Source organism: Paramisgurnus dabryanus, chromosome 11 (assembly GCF_030506205.2).
Source record: "Paramisgurnus dabryanus chromosome 11, PD_genome_1.1, whole genome shotgun sequence".
Classification (NCBI taxonomy): domain Eukaryota; kingdom Metazoa; phylum Chordata; class Actinopteri; order Cypriniformes; family Cobitidae; genus Paramisgurnus; species Paramisgurnus dabryanus.
This window is the reverse complement of record NC_133347.1, coordinates 17,209,040-17,224,488: the sequence shown is the minus strand read 5'-3', so window position 1 is coordinate 17,224,488 and position 15,449 is coordinate 17,209,040. Positions and strand designations below refer to the sequence as shown.

The window sequence follows — 15,449 nt, the reverse complement described above, 5'->3', positions numbered from 1 at the left end:
CTTGGGGGCATCTCAGTTTATCCTGTAAAACTGTAAATAATCACTGGGAGGAATGATGAGGTTAGATTTGTAGTCAAATCATTAAAACTCAGATATCACACACCAATATCTGAGTTTGAATTATTCTGAAATATTGATCATTACCTCATTTGTCGTGTGTAGACTATATTCCATAGGGTTTCACAACATTAGACAGTGACATCACTATTTTGGATTTATCTTTAGTACAAAGTGTAAAGCTATACGTTGTCTTATGTTATTCATACAATACCTGCTCACAAATAAATATCAAAACAAAGCCTGCTGCAATGAATTTCTGTGCAAAATAGCTTTTACTACAAACACTTCCACAATTTAGAATAAATAAAATGGAAATGTCTACATACAGTCCAATATTACTACTATTACTAATGTAAACTTTGCAAATAGGACATCAGCCCCTTCAAGTCTTAAATGAACAACCCCTCCGCTGGGTGCGCCCCTCCCCCTATAACTGTTCTGTCTCGCGGAGGAGCTAATTTGTGTGCATCTGTGTGAAACACGCATAGGAAAAAAGAACGACAGAAAGAACGGCTCCCCTCCAGCCGCGACTCGGCTCCCATCGTTCATGTTTGTGAGCCGTTCAAAAGAATCGGTTCGTTCGCGGACGTCACAACTCTAGTAATTATTATTAGCATGCTAACATGTGCTTATGCTAATTAGTATGATATAAAAGCATTTTATATAAAATATCAGAATTGAGTGATTCATACTACACTACATTGAGTTATTCAAACTACGCTAAATTGAGTTATTCAGACTACACTAAATTAAGTTGAGGCAACTAATTGAGTATTGCCATTTACTTTAAATTGAGTTGGACTAACTCAATATATTTTTATTGTGTGAAGCAGTTTTTTATGAGTTAGGGATACACATTCATATTGGATGGAAATCCTGCCCACAATTTTATTGAGTTAATCCAATGAATAAATTTTTTTTTTTTTTTAGTGTATAAGAAAATATAAGTTACTCAGCGGAGCTGTTTATACCAAAATTACTGCTTAACAGTCTTCTTTCAGTCAAGAGGTTGGTCAAATAAAGCCAGAGAACAGCAAAAGCAGAAGACAAAGTTTTTGATGGTGAATAGGAACAGAGTTTACCTCAGTTGCATATGTCTCAATGTTCAAACTTCGTCTAACCAGCATAAATTCAACATGCACTGTTATACCAAAACTGCTCAACAGCAACATTCCAAACCGTGGGCTTCCATAAACATTCTCTCATATTTTTAACAAAAGAAAGCTATGCATTGCAGTTTCAACAAAAATTTTGCATTGACACTTTGATGAGAGGCCAAAATATCTAAAAAATTCTTCACCTGTTATTTAAAGATTTCTAACCAGTCAATAAACGTTTTGGTTTGGTTTTGTATGAGGAAAAAACGCTTCTCAGCCAAGACACGAGCAGCAACGGTGGACTAACAACATGACTTGCACTAACGAATCAATACTACCTTTCATAAGTTCCAAGTCATTATAATTCCTGGCGTGATTCAAATGGCTATGAAGGGAACTGCAGGCTGATTTGTATTCTGTTTCTGTCTTGAAGGGGGAAGGAAGGCCAGGCGGCAGTTTGCACAATCAGGTTCCCAGCAGAGTGGAGGCGGTCTGGTCAGGAGAACCTAATTCTTTCTCTCAAACCCGCTCAGGGGGATCAACCATGAAAAGTGTCATTACGGTGACAGAATCCAATGGAATGATTTGAAAAGAGTGCGATTGAGGTTGAGTAGGAAATCTGTGAAATAAATGAGAGTTATTATTTCTGTTCTAGCTGCGTTTAGAAGAAGGACAGAAAGACGGGGAAAACAGAGAAGGAGGGAGGCAGGCTGCATGGTGAGAGCAGGAGGAAACCTTAGCTTTAGCCCCGGGGTGACTGGACCTTTTCTTTCAGACAACTGAAAGCTCTGTCTTTGTTTTAGACAACTGCACCATGGGAGGGTTAGCACGCACATGCACAAATTCAAGTCATGGGGATGGAAGCAGAAGGATGTCAACAATTTGAATTAAGGTTAATGCTTGAAAATGTTTCAAAAATGGAGGAAGGGAGCAGAGTCAGGATGAAAAAATTTGAGATTTAATCCTGGTTATCATATTTATTCTTTCAACAGACACACATTCAAGTTCCAACAACTTACATTAGACATTTTCCTCGCTATTGTATACCCATGACCTTGATGTTGATGCTAATGCCAGACTCTACTGTAAAAAAATAACGCTTTCTCCTAATTGCCTTCCACTCTATCCTATGAAACGCATGCATAAATTCTTTTTAACTATGTATGTTAATGACTGAGATTCAAGACTGAATACATATTTTGAATAAATCTGGCAGTGATCCATGTGGGCCAAGCACTTTTATCGCTTTGGTGTTCCATCGGTAGTCGAGGTTATAGCGTACAATTTCCTCAAAACATATTTTGAGTCAGTTCGTCTGAAATATAATTTTTCCAATTATACCCAGAGACCAATTATCTTTCATAACGCGTGTGTCTGAGACCATCAAGTGCTTGACTCCTCTCACAATAATCTGCGCAATAATCATTTCCATCAGTCGAGCCAAATTCAGACTCGCAGCTCTAGCTGGCAGCTCTCTGCAGGGGTAGGAAACCGACTGCCCCTCCTGTGATGTCCAATAGAGACATTCCAGCAGCTGCTCTTTCCCATTTTCAAAAACGGCAAAGAAATGCCCCTCAATCATTCATGGGAAACTTTGAAAGAGCCAGTTTTGCACATTGAAGGAGTGCCAAGCTCGCACATTCGGAAGGCCAAGTTTCTCAGATATGTCACCAAAACACAGTGACGGGGTTTTACCCAGCTGTCAGCTGCAGAATGCCATCATACCATCTCTTTATTACAAATGTCATCGTCACTGTTGGAAATACCCCCCATTGATTAGAGGCTGGATAATTGGATTGTGGCTATACCTCACAAAGACATTTGGGGGCATTTGGAGGATAAAGAGCCTAAAAGGAGTTAGGACACATCCACACAAAGCCAGTGCTTTTCCCTTTTTTTTATCCAATCTCTTTTTTTTTCTTCCGTAAACATGGAGTCGTCCCAAGAAATGTGTAAGGTGTGAACAAATGGCTCTCCTAGAGTTAAACATTTGATTCTGACCATTTTTAAACCCATTCAGCTGATCTCCGGGTCTGGCGCTAGCACTTTTAGCATAGCCTAGCACAATCCATTGAATCTGATTAGACCATTAGCATCCATAACCAAAGAGTTTCAATATTTTTCCTATTTAAAACTTCTCTTCTGTAGTTACATTGTGTACTAATAAAAGTTGTGATTTTCTAGGCAGATATGGCTAGGAACTATACTCTCAAACTGGTGTAATAATCAAGGACTTTGTGGCCGTAACATGGCTGCAGCAGGCGTAGTTATATTACACACTGCCCAAAAATAGTCCCCTTGGTTACTTTCAATGGCAGGTAAAATCACAACTTTTAATTTTCTGTCGGTCTTAGTACACAATGTATCTACAGAAGAGTCAAGTTTTAAATAGGAAAAATATTGAAACTTGAAATGGTTATTTTGGACCATTGATAATGGTCTAATCAGATTCAATGGATTGTGCTAAGCTATGCTAAAAGTGCTAGCGCCAGACCCGGAGATCAGCTGAATGGATTCCAAAACGGTAAGAATCAAATGTTTAACTCTAGGGGAGCTGGAAAATAAGCATATTTTTGTTTTTATATACAGCAAGGGCGTAGGTTTGATTCTGGCATTGGTGGGGACATAAATAAAATGGTTGCATTGCAAAAACTGTTTATCACCGTTTACTTGACACAAACAACAGACAACTCAGTATGCACTTTACTCAGTAACATCTGACTCGCCACCCCCGGCCATCCCAAATTTATAAAAAACAATTCGTTATGTCCTAGAGCCTAATAAACAGTAACTGTTTATGTCTTTGTCAAAAAAAAAGAAAATCACATTGTAAGATATAACCATATTTACTTTATAACAATGAAGAATATGCAATTAATATTTAATTCTTAATTTAAATTTGCCCAAAAAATCCCAGTGTTAAAGTTGGTATGTATATCATGCTGTTTCCTGAACAACGTTTATTAACGTTTCTGTAGTTCACATTAAATCTTCTTTTCATGAACAGTCAGTTAATCAGTGTGAAAAAAAATTTCAGTTTAAAATGCAACCTTACATTATGTCTACATCTGTGCAAGTAATGACCACTGTGCAGTAATGTAAAGTATTCAGCAATCATGACATGAATTCATGTTTTTACCATGTTGGGGTTATTTTCTTTCATGGATTAGGGACCCCCTTGCTACCCCGTTTATAAAAGGTTGACAAAAGTTTGCAACTCCTCAGGTTAACATGGGATTGTCGTGTATTTGTGAAAACACTGTCCTTGAATCATTATGTAACACAACTTGTTCCGTATTTTGTGAATGAAACAGTTACAGTGGGTATAATAATACTTTCTTCCTCACTTACCTGTAGCCCGAATAATCACGCGCGTCTTGTTGAGTGAACTTTGGCGCGTTGTACAAAGTGAAACCATCCTATCACACATAGCGAGTAAAGACAAGCCCATAAAGTGATGTGATTTAGAGAGGCGGGACTCAAGAAATGCTAATCCAATCATATTAGCAATGTGATCAGAGAGGCGGGACTAAAGAAATGCAAAGCCAATCATATTAGCGATGTGAGTTACGGAGGCGGGCATTGCAGAGAACGAAAGCTGTTAACCGTTTGTGTACCACATAGAGCGTCATTTTTACAGAACGGGATTGCAAAAGATTTCTAGTCTCATTTAAATGATTCCTGAAAAAAATATAAGTAAAAAATAGAAAACACAAGAATAAGAAGGACATTAGTGGTTATATATAAATACAGATTAATTGTTTGGTCGAAATTATTGCTAGGGACAATTCAGTCTTCCCTGAATATTGCTAGGGACATGTCCCTAGCGTCCCACCCTAAATCTACGCCCATGATATACAGATTAATATTTACGACTTCTACAGAGTGAAATAGCGCATTTTTCCATGTATTTTCCGTAATTTGTTAGATTAAAGGACTAAAATATAAAGATTGCATGTACTCACGAAGATGCAAGGGTGTCGATTTCGGATGTTTCCACTCTGGGACATGGTTTCAAAAAATAGTGTATTCAGACTCCCAAAATGTTGTATCCGTCTGGACGAAACACTGATTCGATAAAAAAGTTGTACATATACAGCTAAACACTTAGATTTCCAGTCACCTATTTTACTTTGTTAAATATTTTCAGTGGCATCTCTCTCATTTATTTCTGGTGGGACTCGATCAGTTGCCAAGCCCGACATGATGGCACGAACAAACGCCGCTAGTCATTTCACATGAATACTGTAATAGTGTGTGCTTTAAGCCTAAAAAAAGTGCAGACAATCTGACTGACTCAACTCAGAGGTTCACTTGAAATAAAGCACAATTATTTGTCATTTGACAAACTAATCAGGCACTCTACTGTCTAGCTCTTGCGGTCTATGAATAAATTAATTTTCAATTAAAAAGCACTGATGCTATTTAATCTCTGCTGACCCACTGTATTAAAGCTTTAATCCTTTTCAAAGTCTGCATGATCTGCATCACTTTAACCACATTTGCAATGCGCAGAAATATGATATGAATACAAATCTATTCAATGTCATGCAAAGATTTTTGGTGCATTTTACAAGAAATTAACATCAGAATAGAAGGGAAACAGCCTCATACAGTAGATAGTGAAAATTAGTGGTCTACATTTTCAATATAATCTGAAAAATTGTGTAACAAAAAAATAAGTGTTGCCACAGATATAATTTTACCCTTAACTCATTTCAAACATTTAGACATATGCAAATTAAAAAATCCTTCAGATTAAAAGGTTTTTGAGATTATAAGAGAGATTTAATTTAAAAACATTTATTAAAAATATAATAATTAAATCTAAGGTTAAGATAAGGTTGCTTTTTGCCCTGAAATTCGATCAGTAATATGATCTCAAACTAATGCGGTGCTTAGCACTTTACTCTTTAAAGAAGATCAGTGATCATAAAATACCATAAATAAATAACTTTCAGTTTTCAATTTACGTAGATGTTTAAGGGCCTAATCTTGCCAACCCTGTTTTCCCATCCAATATCCCAAAACTAGATGCCTATGTACTATTTTTTTTATATCGCCTAAGGCAATGTTTATTTCGAAGTATTTTTGACTTGAAAGTGGAAAAAAGTGAAACAAAATATTGTTAAAATTTGAACAAACTTGCAGGGGTCCCATGGCCAACCTTAAAGTAAGCTTACCTTGTGATTTCTCATTAATAATGAACAGCATTCATTCAAGATAAATAAGGGTCAAATCTTCCAGATGAATAATTAAAAGGCCGGTCTTCAAAATGTAACTCTGCTAAATTCAAGTTACTAAAGCAAACAAAAACGATGAATATAGCAGTCTGAATCATTTATAACAAGTTTTTCAACCTCTAAAATATTCATCAATAAAAATTGTCCTTTTGAGTCGCTTTATTCTATTTTCAATTTTCCTGTTTTGCTTCGGAATTACGCTCATTAGTGCAAGCCAAAGCTTGAAGTGATGCAATAGTCATAAATATTCATGCATCTTCATGTGAAATGCCTATAAGTCATAAAATAACTCTTCTGTTATGTTGAGTTTAATTAACGTCACTGCATTAACTTCATATTCACCGATCCTCAAAATCCATCAGTATATTACAATATACAAAAGAACCAAATTTATCATTAAAAAACTGTACTAATATCTTGTATTGGCGTTATATATGTGGGTGAACAGAGGATCTTGCATGTCAACAATACATGCAGTATTAGCTGTACCTTTAAAATAAATACATTAAAATAAATCTATGGCTGTTTTCTCAGAATCTCATATATGTGAAGGGCTTGTCAATTCACCATCCATCCTTCACTTCCTCTGACCTTTCATGCAGACACACACCCGGTGAGTCTAATAATGGATCCTTGAACAGGACAAAACAAGATACATCTACGTAAAAGCATATTATAATTACTGATGTGAGTTCAAAGGAAGTCTGTCAGTCCCGGTTTGCAGATCAGAGAAGCCGCTGATGGGTAAGAAACTCACAGCACACAGAAAGCAAGCAGAACAAAGCACTTCACATATATTCATACACACACGCACACACACACCACAAAGCTGACACCAGAGCGTCCAATCTGGCCAGAAGGAGTGCAAAGACATCTGTGCAAAATAAATACTGACACTCAAATGCAAAAATACAAATGTTGGCATCCCTTTTTTAATCTGTTTTCCCCCTCGGGGTAGGATGAGCTCTGACAGGGCAGTCCTGACGATTGGAAGACAGAAATTTATCACACCGCTATTCAGGCGAAAAACAGCTTCATAACTTAAACAAATGTAGATGTAGTGGGATGGAAAAAGGTGTCAGTGCCTAAGATAGTACACTCTTATGATGTTTTAATGTCTGCACCCTTTTCCCACCAATCACGTCTAAGACGCAGCTTTAAATATATACTGATTTGCATTAATGTGTAAACTTCCCAGTGGTCAGGTAGTTTCATTTGAGTCTAAAAGGTCACACTAAATAAAAAAATGGCTTGGTTTCACAGACAATGCTTAGCTAAAGCCAAGACTAGGCCTTAGTTTAATTAAGATGTTTAAGAATGCCTTAGAAAAAAACATTACTGGTGTTTATCTCGAAAAAATCAATAGCACTGGCTTTTTTTGAGATCTGTCAACGCAAGTTATTTTTAATTGAGACAGCTCAAACATGTGTCTTAGTTTAAGACTAGGCTTAGGCCTTGTCTCTGAAACCAGAGGAATGTGTTATTTCTTTAATTCTGCATATACACATACAACAAATACTTTTTATTTTCTGGCTGTATAGTAAGTATATACTTTATAACAGGCAGACATAAAAAATATAAATAATTATAGGTTACCATTGATAAAACAGCAAATCTAATGCTGGCATGAAGGCCTAAAGCTCAGAGTATAGTCTGTTTTTATGTATATGCGAATGTATGTGCATGGTCGAATTCACAGCCTTGCAAAGTATAGTTTATTTGACTCGTACGTGACAACGCAACCCGATGCAACAAAATGCAATTCATCTCCTGGGCTACCTCAGCCTTAAGACTTTTGTACAGTACTGTACATCTCTAAAAGCATATGACTAAGCGGCAATCCATAAAAGCCTAACCTCTAACGTTGTACATATTTAAAGATTTACAAGTACTGCATTTACAGTTAATAATTATGCTCTATATAAACTCTATAAAAAGACATTTGAGTGAAAACAGCACATTAGAGAGTCTATTAAATCTGTCAAATCAAGGCTTATTCTACAATAAGTTTTTTTTTTTTTGTCGAAAAGTCCCAAAGTAGAACAGATTGTACATGAGAGACAAGCTTTTCAAATGTTTTTTATCAAGAAAAAGCCTCCAATCACAAAGCAGGAAACTGACTTTGAAGAGATAAACAGATGTTTAAACAAATGATGTATACATAATGAGGTCCAGAATCATAAATCAGGCAAAATCGTCTGCGCTCATGCTGAACAACAACACATGTGCACCTGTAATTAGACTCACTGAAGATCTCAAACAAATAAAAAGTGAGACAAGCATATGAACAGAGCAAAGGAGCTTTTATGTAGGTGGGAAGATCCTCAAGAACAGAAAGTGTGGTTAGCTAATGTAGCCATGTCCATTAGATAAGAGGGGTCAACCACAACATGTCTCCCACTCCCCTTTATCTCAAAGACTCCATACAGCTAAAAGGATGTCAGCATTGCTGAAATTATACACAGTTGGAGATACCAAGATGCATGCAACTCTGTCCGTAATGCTATCAGAGATGATATATTTTCCAACTTAAAATGCAAAAACAACTACATGAATGATAGTATGTTCATCTGCCCAAGGAGCATAAATTTACTTTTTTTGAACCAGGCGTGCTACACCCATCCTGAAAAGTGAAGCCAAAACATTTTGATCGCCCCCCTGGTGGCTGGCTGCAGAATAGGTCATAAACCCCACCCTCTACATGTAAATGAATGGGAGGTGAGCCAAACTTAAAAATCAAATTACACTTCAAATACATTTTCCTAACAATAGCTTCTGTTATTTTAATGATTTCTTATCATGTTGATGTTTGTGTTAGTTTTTCTAAAAAGTTTGGTTTAAGGTAGTTATAAAATGCCCTTACAAAAAAGTGTGACGGCTTGATTGAGTCAAACAGGAATATGGGTGACTCCAAATAACATCATCGGCATAAGATATCAGCTTTTGAATGTCAGCTTTTTAACTCGACCCAGTAACAACTGTACAGCCAATAGGTAAGTCTGAGTGGAACTATTTATTTTTATTATTTTTTATTTTATTGGTATTATTTTCATAATTCCAGTTTGTGAAACTAGCTCTGAAAGGTTTTGTGTTACATAAAAAGCATTTAACACACACACACACATTTATCACAAACAGAAAATCAATAGGAAGAATTATGCTTACAAAATTTGGTAACATGTTCCTTGCTTATTATTTCTCTAAGATCAATGTTTTGTTCACAAACCACCCACAATTGAAACCAGGTGTTGTTTGTGCTATCATAATGCATTTTTCTTTATATAAATAAACTTATTGTCATTTAACATACTGTACCTTCCTTCTGTGCAAATAAGGTCTGCTATCGAATGTGTCGCATACACTAAAGCAAGTGTTATTTGTCTTGTGCAATTAATGTTTCTATTCACGGCAAGCAAGAATTATACTTAATATGCCTGTGTACGTTTTCTATTGATCACAGCTGCAGTAATAAATCAAATGATGGAAAAGAAAATTACAATCAGGCATATATCCAGATGAGCCTTCAAGTGCGTTTTAAACAGCCAATTGGATTTCAGTGGTTGAGCAAAGCTGTAAACTGCCATTAAAACCCGGCAAACTGCCGCATCCTCCACAGCCTGGTACTCAGGACAAAAGCATTTTGAAGCATTGTTCTGCTTTTACTTCCTAGTATTTTGTGTCGAATTGAAATCCTCCTGTGTCCTCGGTTATTTGTCAGGTCTTGCGAATTTTTATGAATGTAAGCTTTTATTCCTTGTTTTAGATGACTGTATTTTGCTTTCTACTATAAAGCTGCATTTATCTTTTAACCTTTGTTCTGGAGCATGCTCATACACAACATCCAATTTTTCCAATTATGGCAATACAAACCTATCCAGCTTGTATCAAATAAGAACTTGTCAAAATATTGGTGCAAATAAACAACTGGCAAACAAAACTTCATGGCATATGAGCAGACATACGTAGAATACAGAGAAAAATACCGCAAGTAAGAATAACTGTTAGTTAAAGGCAGGATATCTGATTTTGAAAAATGATAACTTTAGCCTACTAGCGCTGAAACCACAAACACACCCTCCATTCAATTCAGGAAACACGGCGCACACGTCACTACGGCAAGCAGCAGGTGTCCGGCTTGATGGGTCCGTCTTCAACTCTTCCATTGACTGCAAGTGCAAACCTCGCTAATCGGTCTGCGCAGCTCCGCATGAACTCAAACACACCTATGAACACTCACAGACCAGATGTCCACATCTTATATCTCATTCATCAGTGAGAAAACTTTGCAGTACTACGTGAATAACATTACCAAAATAATGAACATAAACATCTGTCGGAATTAGATACAGCACGCTTTTGGTTGTGTAGACGAATTAGTTTGTTTGTAATTTTGAAAACATAAATATTGTTATGCTAATTCGTAGAGGTACACAAACTACATAAGCAACACAATATTTCATGAAAAAATAATATCTGGATCCATCAAAATAAAATCACACCGTGTACCTACAGTACCTTTCCAAAAGAAACACTGCAACCACCCTTTCAGACCCTTTGCCTCCAGCCGCAGTTTCCATCTTGTAGAAAAGCAGTAAAGTTACCAATGTTATTTCGGGTTTTTTAACCCGAACGAACGTGCTGATCATATGATGTCTTTATGAACAGGGTGCTCAGTGGCATATGCAAAACACATTCACAGAAGAGGAGAAAAATTGCATGCATCCAATTATTGCATTCGGTCCAAGTTTTTTGGTCCTACGCCTTTTACAGATGAAAATACATTTAAACACTTTAACATAATGATTGCTATCAGAATGAGAGGACTTTAAACCAGCATAACTAAAAATGTTTCTGGATCAAATCAGATACCCTGCTTTTAACCAAACTCACAGTAAAACTTGCTGATGCATGAATGGAAAAGATCCAAGGGCCCTGTACCTGCCCGGTTTCTTTGCAGGATAACAGAAAGTGGCTCCGCTCCAAAGAACAAACAACACTAATTTGAAGAAACCACAGCATTGTGGCATTATAGGATCATTTTACTGATCTTAAATCAAATATAAGAGGCTGAGTTAATGCTGACCTCAAAATTTGAAGCTATGAACGTGGTGGGACTAGACAATTACATAATGCCAGGCTACACAAGCGTATAAACTTTAGACTAGAGCAATATTTTATTCAAATGATTAAAAGAGGTGGCTAAACTGGTTTATTCCAGCTCTTTAGGTTAAATAATTCAGTAATTTAAATGTTAAGCTGAAAAATCTTTAAGTGTAAATACAAGCATCAAAGGTTCAGTCATGTACTGTAAAATGGATATTTTCAACTTCAAGTAAACGAATGCAGGCTACATTGACGTCTTTTGTCTTATGCAAACACTATTTGACTTTCTGGAGGTAGTGGCTCAGAGGGTAACAGTGTCCAAATTAATGAACATCATGTACTACATCTCCTACTCTCTCTAAGGCATGTTTCTTGAAATGAAGAGTGCGTGCAGCAACAGGGTGATCTATCTGCGGTGTAACAGAGGGTGCCATTGAAGGTCATTCCTGCCTACTGCCATAAGACTCCACAATTCTTCCGCTGTGTGCATGAGCAGAGAAAACATTGACTTGTTTTGACTCTGCTGCCTACAACGGTTTCTCTCAACAAATGCTTTATATTGCTCTGTTTAAAGCATTTAGTCCACTCAATTTAGGTATTTTTGTATATTTGCATTGCTATCCATCCATCCATTCATCCATTTGTTTTTTATCCATCCATCAAAACTAGACTGTAGACCAAATCCTTATCATACGAGGCTCTCACTTTAAGAATATGCGTGTCAAAATGTACATGACTCTGATACATGATTCTGACAAGAAAGCTCATTTAGCTCAAAGTCAAAGGACATACCTTCCTGCACTGCCTGGAAAGGGTTGTTGCCGTCCACAAACTCCACAGATATAGTAATCTTCTCCGTTTCCAGGATCTGGTTGTTGAGGTTGAGATCTGCCACCGCCATGCGAAACACTTCGTCATCCTTTTTGGCAGATTCATCAAAAATGGCCCCTGAGAACGACAATTCGTTAAGATTTGTTAAGAGTTTTGTATTAATGACTGCAACTTACACAACATTAATGATACACAGACTTTAAACGTATTCATTAGTTTAATATTTTACCGTTATGATGTGTTTACAATGTAGACTTCCAACAAAGTTACATATAAACTCTTCATATATGTTTGTATGAACTATTTATAAGGTTTCCCACACCTTAGAAATGTGGGGACACATTTCAAGTGAGAGCAAGGTTACATCGTGTTACCTTTTAAGATAAATTGTTACATTTCCCTTTCGAGAGAACTCGCGCTGCGTCACTGCGGTGACACTTTGGGGATGCCTCCAGGGGTAAGTGCGTCTAAATGTGTGTATCAAATTCAACCAATGGTGAGGCTTAACGACAAAGACAGGGTGACGCGGGAGCCAGGAAGTATATCGCTACTGAAATAATGCCAAAGACGGCGTTACAGGGATGCAGGAAGTATGGCGAGGGAGACGCAGCGTCTCGTTCTCTTCTCAGGGAACAACAGTTACATACGTAACCAGAGATGTTTTTATGTGTCAAACACAACTATGCAAAAAAAGCATTTTGGTATGCATCAGCATTTGTATACAAAAGATATAAGCATTTAAAGCTAACAGTTTAGCACATGTGCTTATAAAGTCTAGAATTATAATGATATTATCCTACACTACACAGAGAATAATATGGATTTTTTCCAGAACACTTCTTGCATAAAATAGATTCAAGCACTTTCAATGACCTGTTTTTATGTATGTATATTTTCAAAAACTTTCCAGCGTCTTGAATTATTTCCCCCAGATTCACAAACTTTCAAGGATTTGAAGGACCCGTGGGAACCCTGATTTATACGCTTTAAAACATCCGGGGTTATTTTCAACCTAGCGTCTGGTCAAAAAGGGACAAACCCAATTCGTTGGGTTGTAATTTAACATATGCTGGGTTGTTTCCACCCAAAATGCTGGATTGTTTTAACCCATTGTTGGGTTTGTCCCTTACTGACTAGTGATAGACCGATATATCGGCCGGCCGATATATCGGGCCGATATTTGCGAGTTTTGTGTGTATCGGCATCAGCGGATACATGGCTTCAGTGTCCACCGATTTTTTCCAGCATTATTTACAGACAGAGTGCTGGAAGCCGCAAACGATTGCAGTTAATGTGACTAAAAACAACCAACCTTTGCATGACAACATCAAAAGCCCAGCCTAATAGCTGAACAAAACAGGTTTTCATTTCTCATCTCTATGGGGCGGTTTCCCGGACAGGGATTAGGCTAGTCCTAGACTAAAATACAACTGTCCAAACTTATAACATCTCTTTTTAACAACATGCCATTTTTTTACATAATTTTTAAGATGTAAATTGAGTGAGCAAAAGCAGTATCGGCTCCAAATATCGGCTCAAGAAAATCGGCAGCCTGTATCGGTCATCAGCTAAGGCTGATGAAACAAAAATCAGTATCGGCACTGAAAAATCCATATCGGTCGATCCCTATTACTGACCCTAGGTTGGGTCGAAAATAACCCAGAATTTTTTAAGTGTATACAGTACACATATAAAGAAAAACACAATTGTTTTCTTTACATGTGCACATCAGGTATTTATTAAATTCAGGGTGCAAATGTTCCTGTAAACAACTTCATTTATAGTTCTTTAAAGGATCTGTATATAATGGAGAACAGTATTTTACAACCTATAATTGAATTTTATACACACAAAAATTGAATCAAATGTCAACTTCTATATATAAAAGATATACCGTCAACCATTATAAGAAGGTACAGTATCTGCGGCCAAGTATTTTCACAGTATGTGTCTTCTGTAGGGACAAATTGGCGCTCTTTATGTGGCGGCACACAAGACATTCAGTAGACCTATATCATATTAAAGTCTATGGTCAGTTGAGAACTGCATTTAGTCAAGACACTACCTGCAGGGCTCTGTAAAAACTGTCAGGCCTTTAACAAGACAAATCTCAGGAAAAAACACTCACTTTGTCTCCAATCCTCTGCAAAACATCATAATGGGTTTTTTATCCGAGGGTAGAATAGAGTTGCCATAGAAACAAAACTCAAGGTGGAGGTTTCTTTAAAGCTCCATATCTCATCTGTAGCGGTGGGGAATGCTGTAGAGCATTACTCTCTAGTCTATGTGGACCTGCATTTGCCTTTGTTTTGCCATTTAAACTTAAACCATCTATTTATCAGACTTTAATTAAAAGATCAGACAAAGAATGTGATGCAACTTTTTAGTTTCTCAATAACAAACAACTGGCAAAAAATTACTTCTTTCAGGTGCAGGGTAACCAAGACCTGTTTATTTGCATGCACTGTCTGAGTTTTTTGGCAACAGACTGACTAAAATAATTATGCAAATCAGATCACATAACATAATAAAATCTGCACAAATCCGGGGTCCTTAAGGCTAAACCGCAAAGAGTACTACAATATGCAACACTTTATCTAAACTATATGGCACTGCTCCACTACAGCTTTTTGCAGTACAGATAATTGGCTCATTTATACTGTAACAATGATATTTATAATTTATTTATTATCTTGTGAATGGTGCAATGATCACCAGAAAACATAGACGCACATACAGTAAAAAATCTATTCAGAGCACGATGTTAATTGCAACAGGCAAATAACAAGTTTTTTGACAAGACATACTCTATGTGTTATTTATTTACATAGAAATGTGCTGAGAAAACATGATTAAAATTCCCGCAGTGAAGCGATACTTCAATGCTATTCCAGCTGGGTAAACTGGATTAACACATGAGATTTGTGCTTAAATACTGCACGTATAAAGTGGTGCAATTGTTTGGCGTATTAACCCTTCAATCTTAACTTCATCAGACTCTGTATGTGTTTGAAATTACTTCGATTTAGTGCATTATAGATTGTCAGCCATTTTGTAGCGGTGTCCGAAACCTGAGTGAACCACTTAATTTAGATTGTAGGTCATCTGTACATCT

General features: G+C 36.8%; 1 protein-coding gene across 3 annotated transcripts in view; it reads right to left on the bottom strand.

The window, feature by feature from the left end:
• Positions 1–15,449, bottom strand: part of grid2 (glutamate receptor, ionotropic, delta 2) — a 462,370-nt gene that overhangs the window by 389,990 nt on the left and 56,931 nt on the right. For all 3 annotated transcript variants that reach the window (XR_010525685.1, XM_065247187.1, XM_065247188.1), the window contains exon 2: positions 12,296–12,451. Coding sequence is in view for 2 of the 3 variants with exons in the window: in XM_065247187.1 (XP_065103259.1) it covers positions 12,296–12,451 (156 nt within the window). In the remaining variant the exon portion in view is untranslated. The remainder of the gene's footprint in view (positions 1–12,295; positions 12,452–15,449) is intronic.